This window comes from Lepidochelys kempii, chromosome 4 (genome assembly GCF_965140285.1).
Source record: "Lepidochelys kempii isolate rLepKem1 chromosome 4, rLepKem1.hap1, whole genome shotgun sequence".
In the NCBI taxonomy this organism is placed as follows: domain Eukaryota; kingdom Metazoa; phylum Chordata; order Testudines; family Cheloniidae; genus Lepidochelys; species Lepidochelys kempii.
Genome location: NC_136383.1, coordinates 95020429 through 95034130, shown reverse-complemented (window position 1 = coordinate 95034130; position 13702 = coordinate 95020429). Strand labels below are relative to the sequence as shown.

General features: G+C 41.8%; 1 protein-coding gene across 5 annotated transcripts in view; it reads right to left on the bottom strand.

Annotated features, from left to right (window-relative positions):
- The window catches only part of ATP8A1 (ATPase phospholipid transporting 8A1), a 241890-nt gene that overhangs the window by 216224 nt on the left and 11964 nt on the right, over window positions 1-13702 (bottom strand). For all 5 annotated transcript variants that reach the window (XM_073342153.2, XM_073342148.2, XM_073342147.2 and 2 more), the window contains one exon: window positions 9282-9396. In XM_073342153.2, the coding sequence (XP_073198254.1) occupies window positions 9282-9396 (115 nt within the window). The remainder of the gene's footprint in view (window positions 1-9281; window positions 9397-13702) is intronic.

The following is a 13702-nucleotide window of genomic DNA, read 5'->3' as shown; positions in this document are numbered from 1 at the left end:
AGTTGGCCTTCACATGCCCTGGCGCATTACATTTAAAACATCATCCAGCTCACGGGTCACTGGGACAAGGTGGGTTGCTGGAGAACAGTGTGGCAGGACGATAAGGTGTCTGGAGTATTCCTTAGTGTGTAGTTGGAGCCTTGGGCTGCCCCGGTAGTAGGGTGTGGTCTGAGGGTATCCCTTCTGGTATCTGCTCCAACTACGACCAGGGTTGTTGCTCTCTCCTCCCTCCACCTGTTTTGTTCTGGCTTGCCCCGCCTCTCTGGCGGTCCGGGACTGCTCATATCGATCAGCATAAGAAGCAAAACTTTCTGCTGAGTCCATTTTCTTATCCCATAAACACTGTTTTATTTCCTCCTTGGACATATTCAGGCATTGCTCCTGAGCTATCAAATCACACATTCCATCAAAGCTAGTGACACCCCTTCCTTGGACCCATTTATCTAACAGATCCTTCATCTGGTTTAGATAAGCCACATTACTTAGTCCAGACCCTCTCTTAAGGGTTCAAAATTTTACTCTGTACGCTTCACATGTAATTTTAATTGCTTTAAAACTAAATCCTTGAACTTATTATAGTCAGAAGCCTAATCAATAGGCATCTTATTGAATATGTCAGAGCTCTTCCAGTTAATTTTGCTACCAAGTGGTCATCTTGTGAGCTTCAGGATTTTACGGAGAGTGCACAGTCTCTCAAAGGTGAGAAAATATTCAGCAATATCACTGGATTCATTATATTGTGGACATAGTTGCTCCCATTTGTGGATTGTTGGGGAAGGATTGTTAGGGTTATCCAGTAGATTCCGTTCAGCCCTTACCTTCTCCATCTCCAGTGCATGCTTCCTCTCTTTTTCCTTCTCCTCCAGTTCTTTTCCCCTTGCCTCCATTTCTTTTTCCCTTGCCTCCGTAGCTCTCCTGTGGGCAGCCTCTAGGGCTTTTTCTGCCTCTTTCACTGCCGCCATTTCTTTGTCCTTTGCCTTCATAGCTCTCCTGTGGGCAGCCTCTAGGGCCTTTTCTGCCTCTTTCGCTGCCTCTAGTCTGGTTAACTCCAATTTGTGTTGTGCCTTGGTTTCTGTCATGTTAGCCTCTCTGTTTTTAAAGAACTTTACACCCGAGAGTTAGAAAGAAAACAACAAAACAAAAACGAAAACTTGGCTTGTCAAAAAATATAGGTTGTGCTGTAACCACATACCTATGTTCTCTGGGATTGTCAGCCTACAGAAAAATCCTAAAAAAACTAACACCTTTGTCTCCAGGCAAATAGACAGAAAACCCCTCTAGTTGCTCTTAGCTAAAAAGCAACTTCAGGTCTGTGAAGACTTGTGAATTTCCCTGCCTTTAGGTAGAGAAAACTCCAGCTCACAAAAGACAATTCCCTTTTGTCTCTGCTCTGGCCCCCAAGCAGAGACAAAAAAAAACCCCTCTAACTGCTTTCAGCTTAAAACCTGCTTTCCAGCAGCCCAAAGGGAAAAAAAAATGTCCTTTTTTAAAATCTGTGCTTCTGGTTCAAAAAAATCTCAAAATGATTTCAAGTTAATCCCACCACTCTGCCACCACGTCAAGGTTCCTTCCCCACTCTGAACTCCAGGGTACAGATGAGAGGATCTGCATGAACCTCCGCGCCCCCCAAGCTTATTTTTACCAGCTTAGGTTAAAACTTCCCCAAGATACAAACTATTTTACCTTTTGTCCCTGGACTTTATTGCTGCCACCACCAAGCGTCTAACAAATATAACCGGGAAAGAGCCCACTTGGAAACATCTCCCCCACCCCCCAAATATCCCCCCCAAGCCCTACACCCCCTTTCCTGGGGAAGGCTTGATAAAAATCCTCACCAATTTGTGTAGGTGAACACAGATCCAAACCCTTGGATCTTAAGAATAAAAAAGCAATCAGGTTCTTAGAAGAATTTTAATGACAGAAAAAGTAAAAGAATCACCTCTGTAAAATCAGAATGGTAAATACCTTACAGGGTAATCAGATTCAAAACATAGAGAATCCCTCTAGGCAAAACCTTAAGTTACAAAAAGACACAAAACCAGGAATATACATTCCATTCAGCACAACTTATTTTATCAGCCATTTAAACAAAACAGAATCTAACACATATCTAACTAGATTGCTTACCGACTTTTTACAGGAGTTCTAACCTGCATTCCTGCTCTGGTCCCAGCAAAAGCAACACACAGACAGAGAGAACCCATTGTTCCCTGTCCCCCTCCAGCTTTAAAAGTATCTTGTCTCCTCATTGGTCATTTTGGTCAGGTGCCAGTGAGGCTGTCTTAGCTTCTTAACCCTTTTGTGAAGGTTCCTCCCCCACTCTGAACTCTAGGGTACAGATGTGGGGACCTGCATGAAAACCTCCTAAGCTTACTTTTACCAGCTTAGGTTAAAACTTCCCCAAGGTACAAATTAATTTTATCCTTTGTCCTTGGAATATCCACTGCCACCACCAAACTCTAACTGGGTTTACTGGGAAACGTAGTTTGGACACGTCTTTCCCCCAAAAATCCTCCCAAACCCTTGCACCCCACTTCCTGGGAAAGGTTTGGTAAAAATCCTCACCAATTTGCATAGGTGACCACAGACCCAAACCCTTGGATCTGAGAACAATGAAAAAGCATTCAGTTTTCTTACAAGAAGACTTTTAATAGAAATAGAAGTAAATAGAAGTAAAGAAATCACCCCTGTAAAATCAGGATGGTAGATACTTACAGGCTAATTAGATTCAAAACATAGAGAATCTCTCTAGGCAAAACCTTAAGTTACAAAAAAGACACACAGACAGGACTAGTCATTCTATTCAGCACAATTCTTTTCTCAGCCATTTAAAGAAATCATAATCTAACACTTACCTAGCTAGATTACTTACTAAAAGTTCTAAGACTCCATTCCTGGTCTATCCCCGGCAAAAACAGCATAGAGACAGACACAGACCCTTTGTTTCTCTCCCTCCTCCCAGCTTTTGAAAGTATCTTGTCTCCTCATTGGTCATTTTGGTCAGGTGCCAGCGAGGTTACCTTTAGCTTCTTAACCCTTTACAGGTGGGAGGATTTTTCCTCTGGCCAGGAGGGATTTTAAAGGGGTTTACCGTTCCCTTCATATTTATGACACCTTTACAAGTGAAAGGGTTTTTCCTCCGGCCAGGAGGGATTTTAAAGGGGTTTACCGTTCCCTTCATATTTATGACACCTTTACAAGTGAAAGGGTTTTTCCTCCAGCCAGGAGGGATTTAAAAGTGTTTACCCTTCCCTTTATATTTATGACAACTCTAGAGCACAGTTCTGCAGTAATGGAGGACTACTTGATGGAGGATTCTGTGGAAAGTCTGATGGAGGATTCAGCAGCTGAGACCTACAGAATATATGGGTCAATGCTAAAATATAAAATCTGAATTGCAGGCTCTGAACTAATCAAGCTGGCCAGACAGAATCTGTAGCAATAGTGAAGACCCTGAGGACATCAATCATCATCAAAAGGCTTTATGTAAAGAAAAACTGATAAATGCTGACAGTTGAACTGCTAACAGTCAATGTTAAAGAAGATTTACAGTTGCTCAGAATTATTTTAGGTATATGTCTGTTAAACTGAGACAGAGAACAAAGGACAGCTTAATTCATCCGGTAATGTTGAACTCTATGCCTCGTAACCTCAAAATAGAACAAGACATCACCTCAAAGACGCAAAGAACAAAATTAAACAATATCAAAAACTAGCACACAATCCATCATAAAGGATAGCTGTATTGCTGCCTACATTCATAGCACATTCCATATATGTTTGGGAACTACAAGTACTCACACACAGAAGTTCAAGGCACAAAATTGGATCTATTTCACGAGAGCAGACAGGAAGGAAAGCCCGGCATGAATCCACAGTTCTTCAAGAGACTGAATTTTCATGGTACTGGCCACATACTTAGTGTGTTAGGTCCAGTCTTCAAAATAAACCCCAGTAGATGTCACAAAGGATTCTGCTTCTGGTTCATAAAAATCTAGCTCATCTTCCTCAAGCCATTAAGGAAGATGAAAAGAGGCTAATGACTGCTGGAAAACATTGGAACTTCTGTAATAAAAGAAGGAACGATGTGGAAGTGTCAAATCTTGTTCAGTGAAGACCTAAGTTCCAAATACACTATCTGTGAATCTTGCAGAGCTACTTTCAACAAAAAACTGCTTCTGCAAGGCTCCATTTCTGAGGATGTCGGGCTTAGCCATCACCATGCAGGAGTTATCACGTTAAGCACAAAAATGGGCTCGTCAGGAATTCTGTACCCATCAGAGAACATGAGAGAAAGAGGTTACTCACCCTGTGCAATAACTGTGGTTCTTCGAGATGTGCACTCCTGTGGGTGCTCCACTTCAGGTGCATGTGCATGCCACACCCCTTTCATTGGAGATGTTCATTAGCAGTGTCTGTTTGACCATGCATACCCCGCTGACAATCTCATGCCCTGCCCCAAGGTTATATCAGGCTGCGAGTGCGAACCACCCTCAGTTTTTTCTCCACCACTGAGTCTCAGAAGGAAACTCTGAAGCAGAGGAAAGGATGGCAGGTAGTGGAGCACCCATGGAGGGACACATCTCGAAGAATCACAGTTACAGCACAGGGTGAGTAACCTCTCTTTCTTCTTCGACTAGTGTCCTATGGGTGCTCCATTTCAGGTGACTCCTGAGCATTATCTCGATAGGGAGGAGGGAGCTTCGGAATCAATACCAGCACATAGAAAAGAACTACAATGCCAACTGCCGCATCAGATCTAGTGGCACAGACTAAAGCATAGTGTCTGGAAAAGATCTGTACAGAAGACCATGTAGCAGCTCTGCAGATATCAGATACTGGGACGTTTTTAACTACAGGCATAGATGCAGATTGAGACCTTGTCAAGTGAGCTGACAGACCAACAGGGGGTGGAATGCTGGCAGCACTGTAACAAGCTAGAATACACTCTGACATACATTTTGATAGTCTTTGAGTAAAAATAGCAGACTGTTTAGATCTGTCCGCAAATGAAATTAACAGTCTAAAAGATTTACAAAATGGATTTAGTCTTATCTAGATAGATAATGCACACATGCTAAGCTCTGTTTCAGGCCAAGGCAGTCAAGAAGGAACTGAGGACAGTTTGCCTATGCAGCCCAATATAGCTTTGATGCAAAGCACAAAGTAGTCAGCAGCACATGCACAGGCTGAATGGACACTGCTAATGCAAATCTCCGATCAAAGGCGCATGGGGCACACGTGCACCTAAAGTGGAGCATCCTTTGGGACACTACTTGAAGAAGAACCAGAAGTTCTGCTACTATATCAAGTACTGGAAGTGCTGAGCTGTCCCATTATGCTGTGCTGGAAGCCCCTGCATTGTGAGAGTTGAGTAGGTCACAGTATGCTTTCATAAAGAGCATGAACAGCCTGCTTTGGAAGCACAAGTAGTGCATCTGCAGCTCTCTCTCTCTATTTCCTGTCCATGAAAATTTTTTTACCATATGAAAAAAGTAAATTAGAAGTTAAAACACTGTACAAAAATGAAAATAAGGTGTACGATAAATTAGAGGTGCAGAGTCAGCAGCCTGACCACCTGCAAGGAAGGCAAACAGCAAACTGGTTGGCGACAAGAGTAAAGTAGCTGATATTCCAACTGAGGGATGGAAATCTTGATCCTCTGTATCACATGATGTGTGATTATAATAGGGGCTTTCCTGGTGACCTTGGTAACACAGCCACCACTTTCAGTTTTATTCTCCTGCTATGTTGGTTTAGCTTTCTGATCATACCAAAATTCACCTCTTTCAGAGTAATGAATATCCCACCCCCCCACCCCCCAAAAAAAACCAAACAAAAAACCAACACAATGTCAACCAACCAAACACATTACCAAACAATAACATCCAATGTAAGCAAACAAACTCCTCCCAATTTTGCCTGAGTCACAGCCTTTCCATTTGAGGTCCATATCCAACTCCCTCTTTGTAACTGCATGTATGTGAAGAGGAGTTTTCGCTCACCCTATAATGGAAGCTCCTGACAGGCATGAAGCCTGATTGTTTGTCCAAGTGTAACCCATGTGCCTAATAGGGAGATATCTCTTTACGAGACCCATGGGGGAGGTAGGCTTGAGTTGTGTCTGGGTCTTTTGTTTTTTGGTGTGTTTTTTTTGACATTTTCAAAGCAGCTTTTATTCACAAGCACAAAAACCAAAGATGCATAAAGAAGCCAGTTGCTGCAGAGTTTCCAGGAAGCAGGTGGCTCTTCTGACCAGTTGCAGCACACTGATGATAATGGTGGAGAGCAGTCCTGGAATACAGCTAGCCAAAAACTCTCACACACTGAGCGTCACGCAGTCCACATCCAGAAGCTTCTGGAATTGGGTGTGGTACTTTTGGATACGGTCCAATAGTTTCCCTGTTCCTGGGGTCAGACTCCATGAGGGCAAACAGTCAGGGCAGCTGCTTTTATAAAGGACATGTGTGTCCTGTCTGAGTTGGGAGAAGCTGAGCCTAGGAGCAGAAAGCAGGCTGTTGTCCCTAACTGAAGCATTTTGCAGCAGGGTTTTATTTAAATCTATACACTTGTGACTTAATTGAGTAATTGGTTAATCAGTTAGCTAACTGGCTAGCAGTGATTTCAGCAGAGGAAGTGTCTGCATGAATTCCAACTAAAGATTCCTACAAGCAAGTGGAGGGAAGATATTGTTTCGGACTCAGCAAACTGTATAGATTTGGTGATCAAAGACTAACTGAGACTTAGGTGAACTAAACCTAAGCTTTTGGGAACTCTCAGTTTCTTTTCACTGTGTTTCTGTGGGGACTGAACTGTTCAGATTTTAATTTGTTTTCTTTATTTATGTTTATGTATAACTGTGAAGATAATGTCTGTGGATTATAAAATAGCCATGTTATGCTGTAAAATTAGATTATTTGTTTCTTTATTATAAGATTTTATAAAGTTATTTAATTAATTTTGTTAGTTTCTTTTAGGACATGAATGGGGGGAGGTTGACACCGTGCAATCCTTGCTGAAAATCCTTAAGAGACTGAACTCTGGATCTCCAACTACTTTTATATGGGAGCTGGGGTTTTGTAAGGCACTCGGGAAGGGCAATGAAGTGAACTCTAGCCCACCCAAAGATTACACAAGCACCATTCCTTCACCTTTTCCCAGTATTTCCCCTGCTCTTAGGGCTCCTAACAAACATTAAAAAAAAAAAGAAACCAAGATCCTACAATAATCCAATTTTCACCCCTCCATGGAATTCCTTCCTCTTAGTCATCTGACTTCGTCAACAACCACTTCTGTGGAAAGATAAACAAACAGCTCCTGCTTCCTCCAGATCTCAGTCTCCCAGTGCATGGGCCTGTCTATATTCCTTCTGCCAAACATTCCTTGCTGAAACAGCCTCTAATTCCTCTCAGTCCTGAGAACTGTTTTTCCCAAATTCCCTTGTTATGGGCTGAACAAAGAACAGCATCAGACTGGGCCGAAAGCTTACCTTAAAGGGCCAGGACACCCTGCTACTGTAAAACAGGGGTGGGCAAACTTTTTGGCCCAAGGACCATATTGGGGTTGCAAAAGTGTCTGGAGAGCCAGGTAGGGAAGGCTGTGCCTCCCCATACAGCCTGGCCCCCGTCCCTTATAAGCCCCCTCCCACTTCCCGCACCCTGACTGCCCCCCTCAAAACCCCTTCCCCATCCAACCCCCCCTGCTCCTTGTCCCCTGACTGCCCCCTCCTGGGACCCCCCGCCCCTAACCGCGCCCCCCCCAGCACCCCCCCTTTATCCAACCCCCTTTGCTCCCTGTCCCCTGACTGCCCCAACCCCATCCACACCCCCGCTTCCTGACAGGCCCCCCAGGACTCCCATGCCTATTCAACTCCCCCGTTCCCCATCCCCTGACCGTCCTCCCCAAACCTCCACCCTGCTCCCCGTCCCCTGACTGCCCCATCCAACTGCTCCCTGTCCTCTGACTGACCCCCGGGACCTCCTGTCCTTTATCCAACCCCCCCCGCTCCCCGCCTCCTTACCATGCCGCTCAGAGCGGCAGGACTGGCTTACTGGAAAGCCTGGGAGGTGAGTGGGCACAAGCCACACTGTCCGCGCAGCGGCATAGCTACGGGGGAGCGGGGACAGCAGGGGAGGGGCCAGGGACTAGCCTCCCCGGCCAGGAGCTCAAGGACCAGGCAGGACGGTCCCGCGGGCCGGATGTGCCCACATGCCGTAGTTTGCCCGACGCATACCTAGCATTACTTTCATTACCCCACACATCTATACAATGGGACAACAAGGCATGGGGACAACAAAACATGCCACTTGTTACGTATTTTGGTGTGAGTAAATTCTACTCCAGTTTAAAATGCTATTCCCTGTGACAGTACTGAAGCTAGAGATCAGTGTGGTCACTTGTGTGCAAATATCCAATAGTTATTTTGTTACAATGCAGATTTCTAGTCTGTAGTCTGAGAACAAACCAAAAGTTTTGGACTACCGTGTAGCCACAGCATTCTTTTTAGGTACACCGCAAATAACAATAGTATGCAGAATGCTTCTCTGCTCTTTCAAACATTTTCACTGCATTGTAAATTCAAAGTGAAAGTTTGAGAAAAGACTTTTGATTCTATAGCCAAAGTACTTCTCTAAGTAGTTTCCAAATAATGTGCTGTACCCAGTTTTTACCTCGTTACTCTCTTTGTATCCTCCCATTCTATCCTTCATGACTTTTTCATGATATTCCATACAGGCTGAAATAAATCCCCCTTCAAGAATATTCACTCTTTCAGATGTCTCCTGAAAATCCACTTTTCATATCATTAGGTATTTAAAAACGTCAGAAACTAAGGCAGTCTAAACTGCAATCAGCGGTGTGACTGCAGCACGCGTAGACATACCTGAGCTAGCTTTAATCTAGCTTGCTCAAGTAACAATAGCAGTGAAGTCATTGTAGCACAGGCTCGCCGCTGAAGTACGGACCCAAGGTCATGGTGCCTCGTCTTTAGTGCTATTGTTACTTGAGCGAGCTATATCAAAGCTAGCTCAAGTACATCAACAGGTTTGCAATCACACCTTTGCAGGCATAACCCAAAATTCACTAAAACAAAGAAGCCTGATTGTGAGTCTGTGTCTTCTCTACTTTTTTCTGTATATGTTATGTCCATTTTCTGTTTAAACTTGTTAACTGGGCCAGGAACACTGTCTTTACTTAGTCTTTGTAAAGTAACATGCAAAGTTATGGCACTACATACATATTTTTAATATTTATTAACACTAAACATTATAAAAACATAATACCTGACATGATTATTGCAGAATTTGGTCAACTGAGGCTGATTGATGAATACAGTTCTCCCTTCCTCTTGATCAGCGAGTGAAGTTTTCTCTGAAACATCATCCGTCTTCCCGTAGCCTTTAAAATATAAAATAATTTTAATTATATTTTGTCAGTTGAGTATCTGCTTATTAGATGACTAAATGAAAATACACTTTTACTTATTAATGTAAAATAATGTTTTAAAGACAAAAAAGGTATACCCCTTGGCTCTCTTTGGGTTTCTTGTTTAGCATTCACTCATTAAAAATTCATACCTTATAAAAAAATCCCAGACAAAAATCTATGTTAAATTTGAGTTAAGTCTGAAAGTACCTATCAGTATTCAGGGCAAAATATATTACAGAGATGTTGTAATTATCCCCAAATCAAGCACTGTAAACAGAGAACATTCAGAATTAAGGTTAAACTTGTATATTGTGCACAAATACTAAATCATTCCACATATCAATTTCAAAGCTCTTCTTCCTTGTTACATTAACCATTACATTGTCACTGAATGTAAAATTGAACTCTAAAGTGTAAAAGGGAATATTATAACTACATCCTTTTAATATATACTAATTCTCCATCCTCTGCCTATGTTCATAGGCTATCTTTGCCTAATTTGCAGACTGTAAATTATTTGGTGCAACAACCATGTGGCTTTCTGAAATGTTTGGAGCTTTACAAAGTTACAGAACATAATATAATATCATTATTATTAATAATAGTACACCAGCGAAGAAATATTTTGGTTAATCTTTGCTAAATATATCTTTCTAGGGTTGATGGTGAAAATATCCTAACAGAAAAAAAAAATCTAGTCGGATATCAAGTGCCTCAACTGAACAAACGAGGAAGACTAGCCTAAGGCCTTGTCTACACTAAAGGGAAAAGTTTATCTAAACTACACAATTTGAATGACGTAAATAACGTAACTCAAATCGACTTAGCTTAGATCTACTTACCGCGGAGTCCACACTAAGAGACATCAACTCCCCTTACTTTTCTTGATCATGTGGAGTACAGGAGTCAACAGGTGAGTGATTGGCGGTCGATTTAGCAGGTCTTCATTAAACCCACTAAATTGAACGCCAATGCATCCATCACCGCAGTGTCGATCCTCCGGTAAGTGTAGACAAGCCCTAACTAACCTACAGCCATAAACAATAAAAATGATGGAATTGCCTTCTTTACTAGTAAATTAATAATAAAACCTCAGAACGCACATCACTACATACCTCTAGTTATACTGATCACATTCTTTCTACTCTACAACAGCTTTCCACATGAGCTTTTTAAGCTGCTACAAGCCGGTTTTTCTTTTTCACTGCACCCTGACCAATTTGCTTCATCAAAAGAACAAAAACTTAATAGCATAGTGATCTTGCTCTAGACAAACTCATTTATAATTTAGTGTTTACATATCTGTGTAATTAAAATTTATTAGCAGTTGAGCTCTTAATCTACATCTCTCTTAGCACCCAAAAGAGACGATTAGATCAAAGCAATTTGCCACAAACCATGCTTTCTGATTCCAGGGTACAAGTAAGAGATTTCTGGTTAAAGAAAAAAAGACGTGAAAGAATTTTGGCAGTACAGCTGATGTAAAGATAGTTATCTGTCACTCTTGCAATGATATCTGTATCTTTATCTATCTATACATACATACACACACACATATACCTATATCCCCTAAACCACTGCATACTAATTGCAGATTAATTCAGCAATTGAGTGGTGATAATTAAGCAATAAGACACAGAGGGAGCATTATTAGGCATGAATAAGGGGATAAAGCATCAAGAAACAATGATAATCCAGCATAATGTATGCTTCATTATGTTTTACTAGAATTATAAAATGGCTTTACACAAATATTACCTAAAATATACTAGATGTATATTACCACCTGTTAATGTTTTTAATTTCAAATACATTAATCCATACCAATGAGCTCCACCTTCTTGTCAGTGAATGGTATACATTATCACCATACAGTTCAGTGTTTTGGCAGTAAATGCTTGAAGTTCTGCTCAGTAGCTCTGAGGAAACCTGCAGCTGAAGTTTCCACAGCACACAGTGGAGACAGGATAATAGTAATAACAACAAATTATTAAATTTAAATTAGATTCTATTCTGAAAAATGACATCAAAAGGCATTGTGGAATTTCCATTGTTAATTATCCCTCAAGAAGAGCTTGTAAAATGGCAGAAGACACAGTGGTTGGTGGAGTGGAAAATAATTGTAAGGATAGGCAAGTTCTACAGAATGATCCAGGTTGCATGATAAACTGGGTTAGTTAGTCCATTACTGTAATACTGTGTCCAGTTTTCATGTCCACATTTTTAAAAGAACATTGCTAATTTGGAAAAGGTTCAGAAAAGACCTACTAGAATAAAATGAGTTATGGAAGATTTGCCTTACAAACTCAAGAAGCCTCGGGTAGCCTGGTGGCCTTAGGGTATGCCTTTGACTTACAGTTCAAGAGATCCTGGGGTAGTTATGTCAGTGGAAGTAAAATTATTACCAGCTGAAGTTCTTTGGCCTGTGTTTCTGGAGGAGGTCAGACTAGATGATTAAAATAGTCCCTTCTGGATCTATGTAGTTTAAAAAAAGAAAAGGTAAGACAAGTGACTGAATCTATAAGTATCTATTAATAATGCTCTTTTAATGTAGTTTCTGTGTGTGTAATTACCTAGGTTTTAAAAAGTAAACTGAAAAAACAAGTTCCATTGTATGGCATCCACATCGGTCATCAGCGGGTTGGAACCCACAGATACACCTAAACACTTATAAAAAATGTTCTAGTTCTTTGTGTGTAATATATTTCTAGCATGAACTACATATACCATAAACCATCACTGTCAGGCAAACAGGTCTGCATTTAAGCTCAGCAACAATGGCAGGTTGATGGCTGCTCAATGCGTATGCCCACAGCTGTGATCACTCCTGTACCTGCCTTGTTCCAGCCTTGTTCTAAGCCTCATTCCTATCCTGCTCCAGCCCTGCTTCCCTGCTTGCTCCCGACTCTGGCTCTGACCCCAACCCTTGGCTTGGCTCCTGGTCCCTGACTCCAGCTCAAACCACTAGGCCTGACCGCCACTGCTCTGACCACAAGGTATAACTGCCCATGCCTTGATACTTGACAGTCACCTATCAATACAGATCATTCTCCAATCCACCTGCCCATTATGCGCCACAGACACCAGCATCTTGTGTCATAAATTTAACCACCAAATGCAGTCCAGCAGCTTAACCCTTGCGCATGTCAACTTCCTGCTATGGTCAAGATACCACACTTCATATCTTTCATAGATATTTAGATCAGAGGGGACCATTATGATCATCTAGTCCGACCTCCTGCACAACGCAGGCCACAGAATTTCACCCACCACTCCTGCAAAAAACCTCACACCTATATCTGTGCTATTGAAGTCCTCAAATAGTAGTTTAAAGACTTCAAGGAGCAGAGAATCCTCCAGCAAGTGACCCGTGCCCCATGCTACAGAGGAAGGCGAAAAACCTCCAGGGCCTCTTCCAATCTGCCCTGGAGGAAAATTCCTTCCCGACCCCAAATATGGCAATCAGATAAACCCTGAGCATATGGGCAAGATTCATCAGCCAGATACTACAGAAAATTCTTTCCTGGGTAACTAAGATCCCACCCCATCTAATATCCCATCACAGGCCATTGGGCCTATTTACCATGAATATTTAGTTACCAAAACCACGTTATCCCATCATGCCATCTCCTCCATAAACTTATCGAGTTTAATCTTAAAGCCAGATAGATCTTTTGCCTCCACTGCTTCCCTTGGAAGGCTATTCCAAAACTTCACTCCTCTGATGGTTAGAAACCTTTGTCTAATTTCTAGTCTAAATTTCCTGGTGGCCAGTTTATCTTAATCTTCATGGATGAAATTTACCTCTTTGTAGAGGGCCAACACAATGCTTATGCCTTACGGAATTTTACCCCATATGCACTCCAGAAACAGGACCATTCACTCATTTACTTGTGTGGTAGAAAGTCCAAAGTACTTTATTCTCTCTGACTGTACAATACCATTTATACTGTCCCTATTGACCATCCCAGTGCAAGTCAGATACAGACTATATATCCACTTTTTTCAACTCTATTGTACAAATATCAGCTGCTTATTTCAGAGGAACCTGTTATCATACCGAGCCAGTACAATACTCTAACGAGCAATACAGGAAAGAGCTGATGTATCTGCAGAATGTATTATTTTAATTTAGAATGATTTCAAAAATGTCGTAAATTCCAGACATGATATGAGCCTTCGGTCAAGAACAAGTCAGAGGGACAGTACAAAGGCTGATTCTGAAATGTGCAATATGATATTTTCCACATCTATGTTCATTTAAGAGACTAAGAAA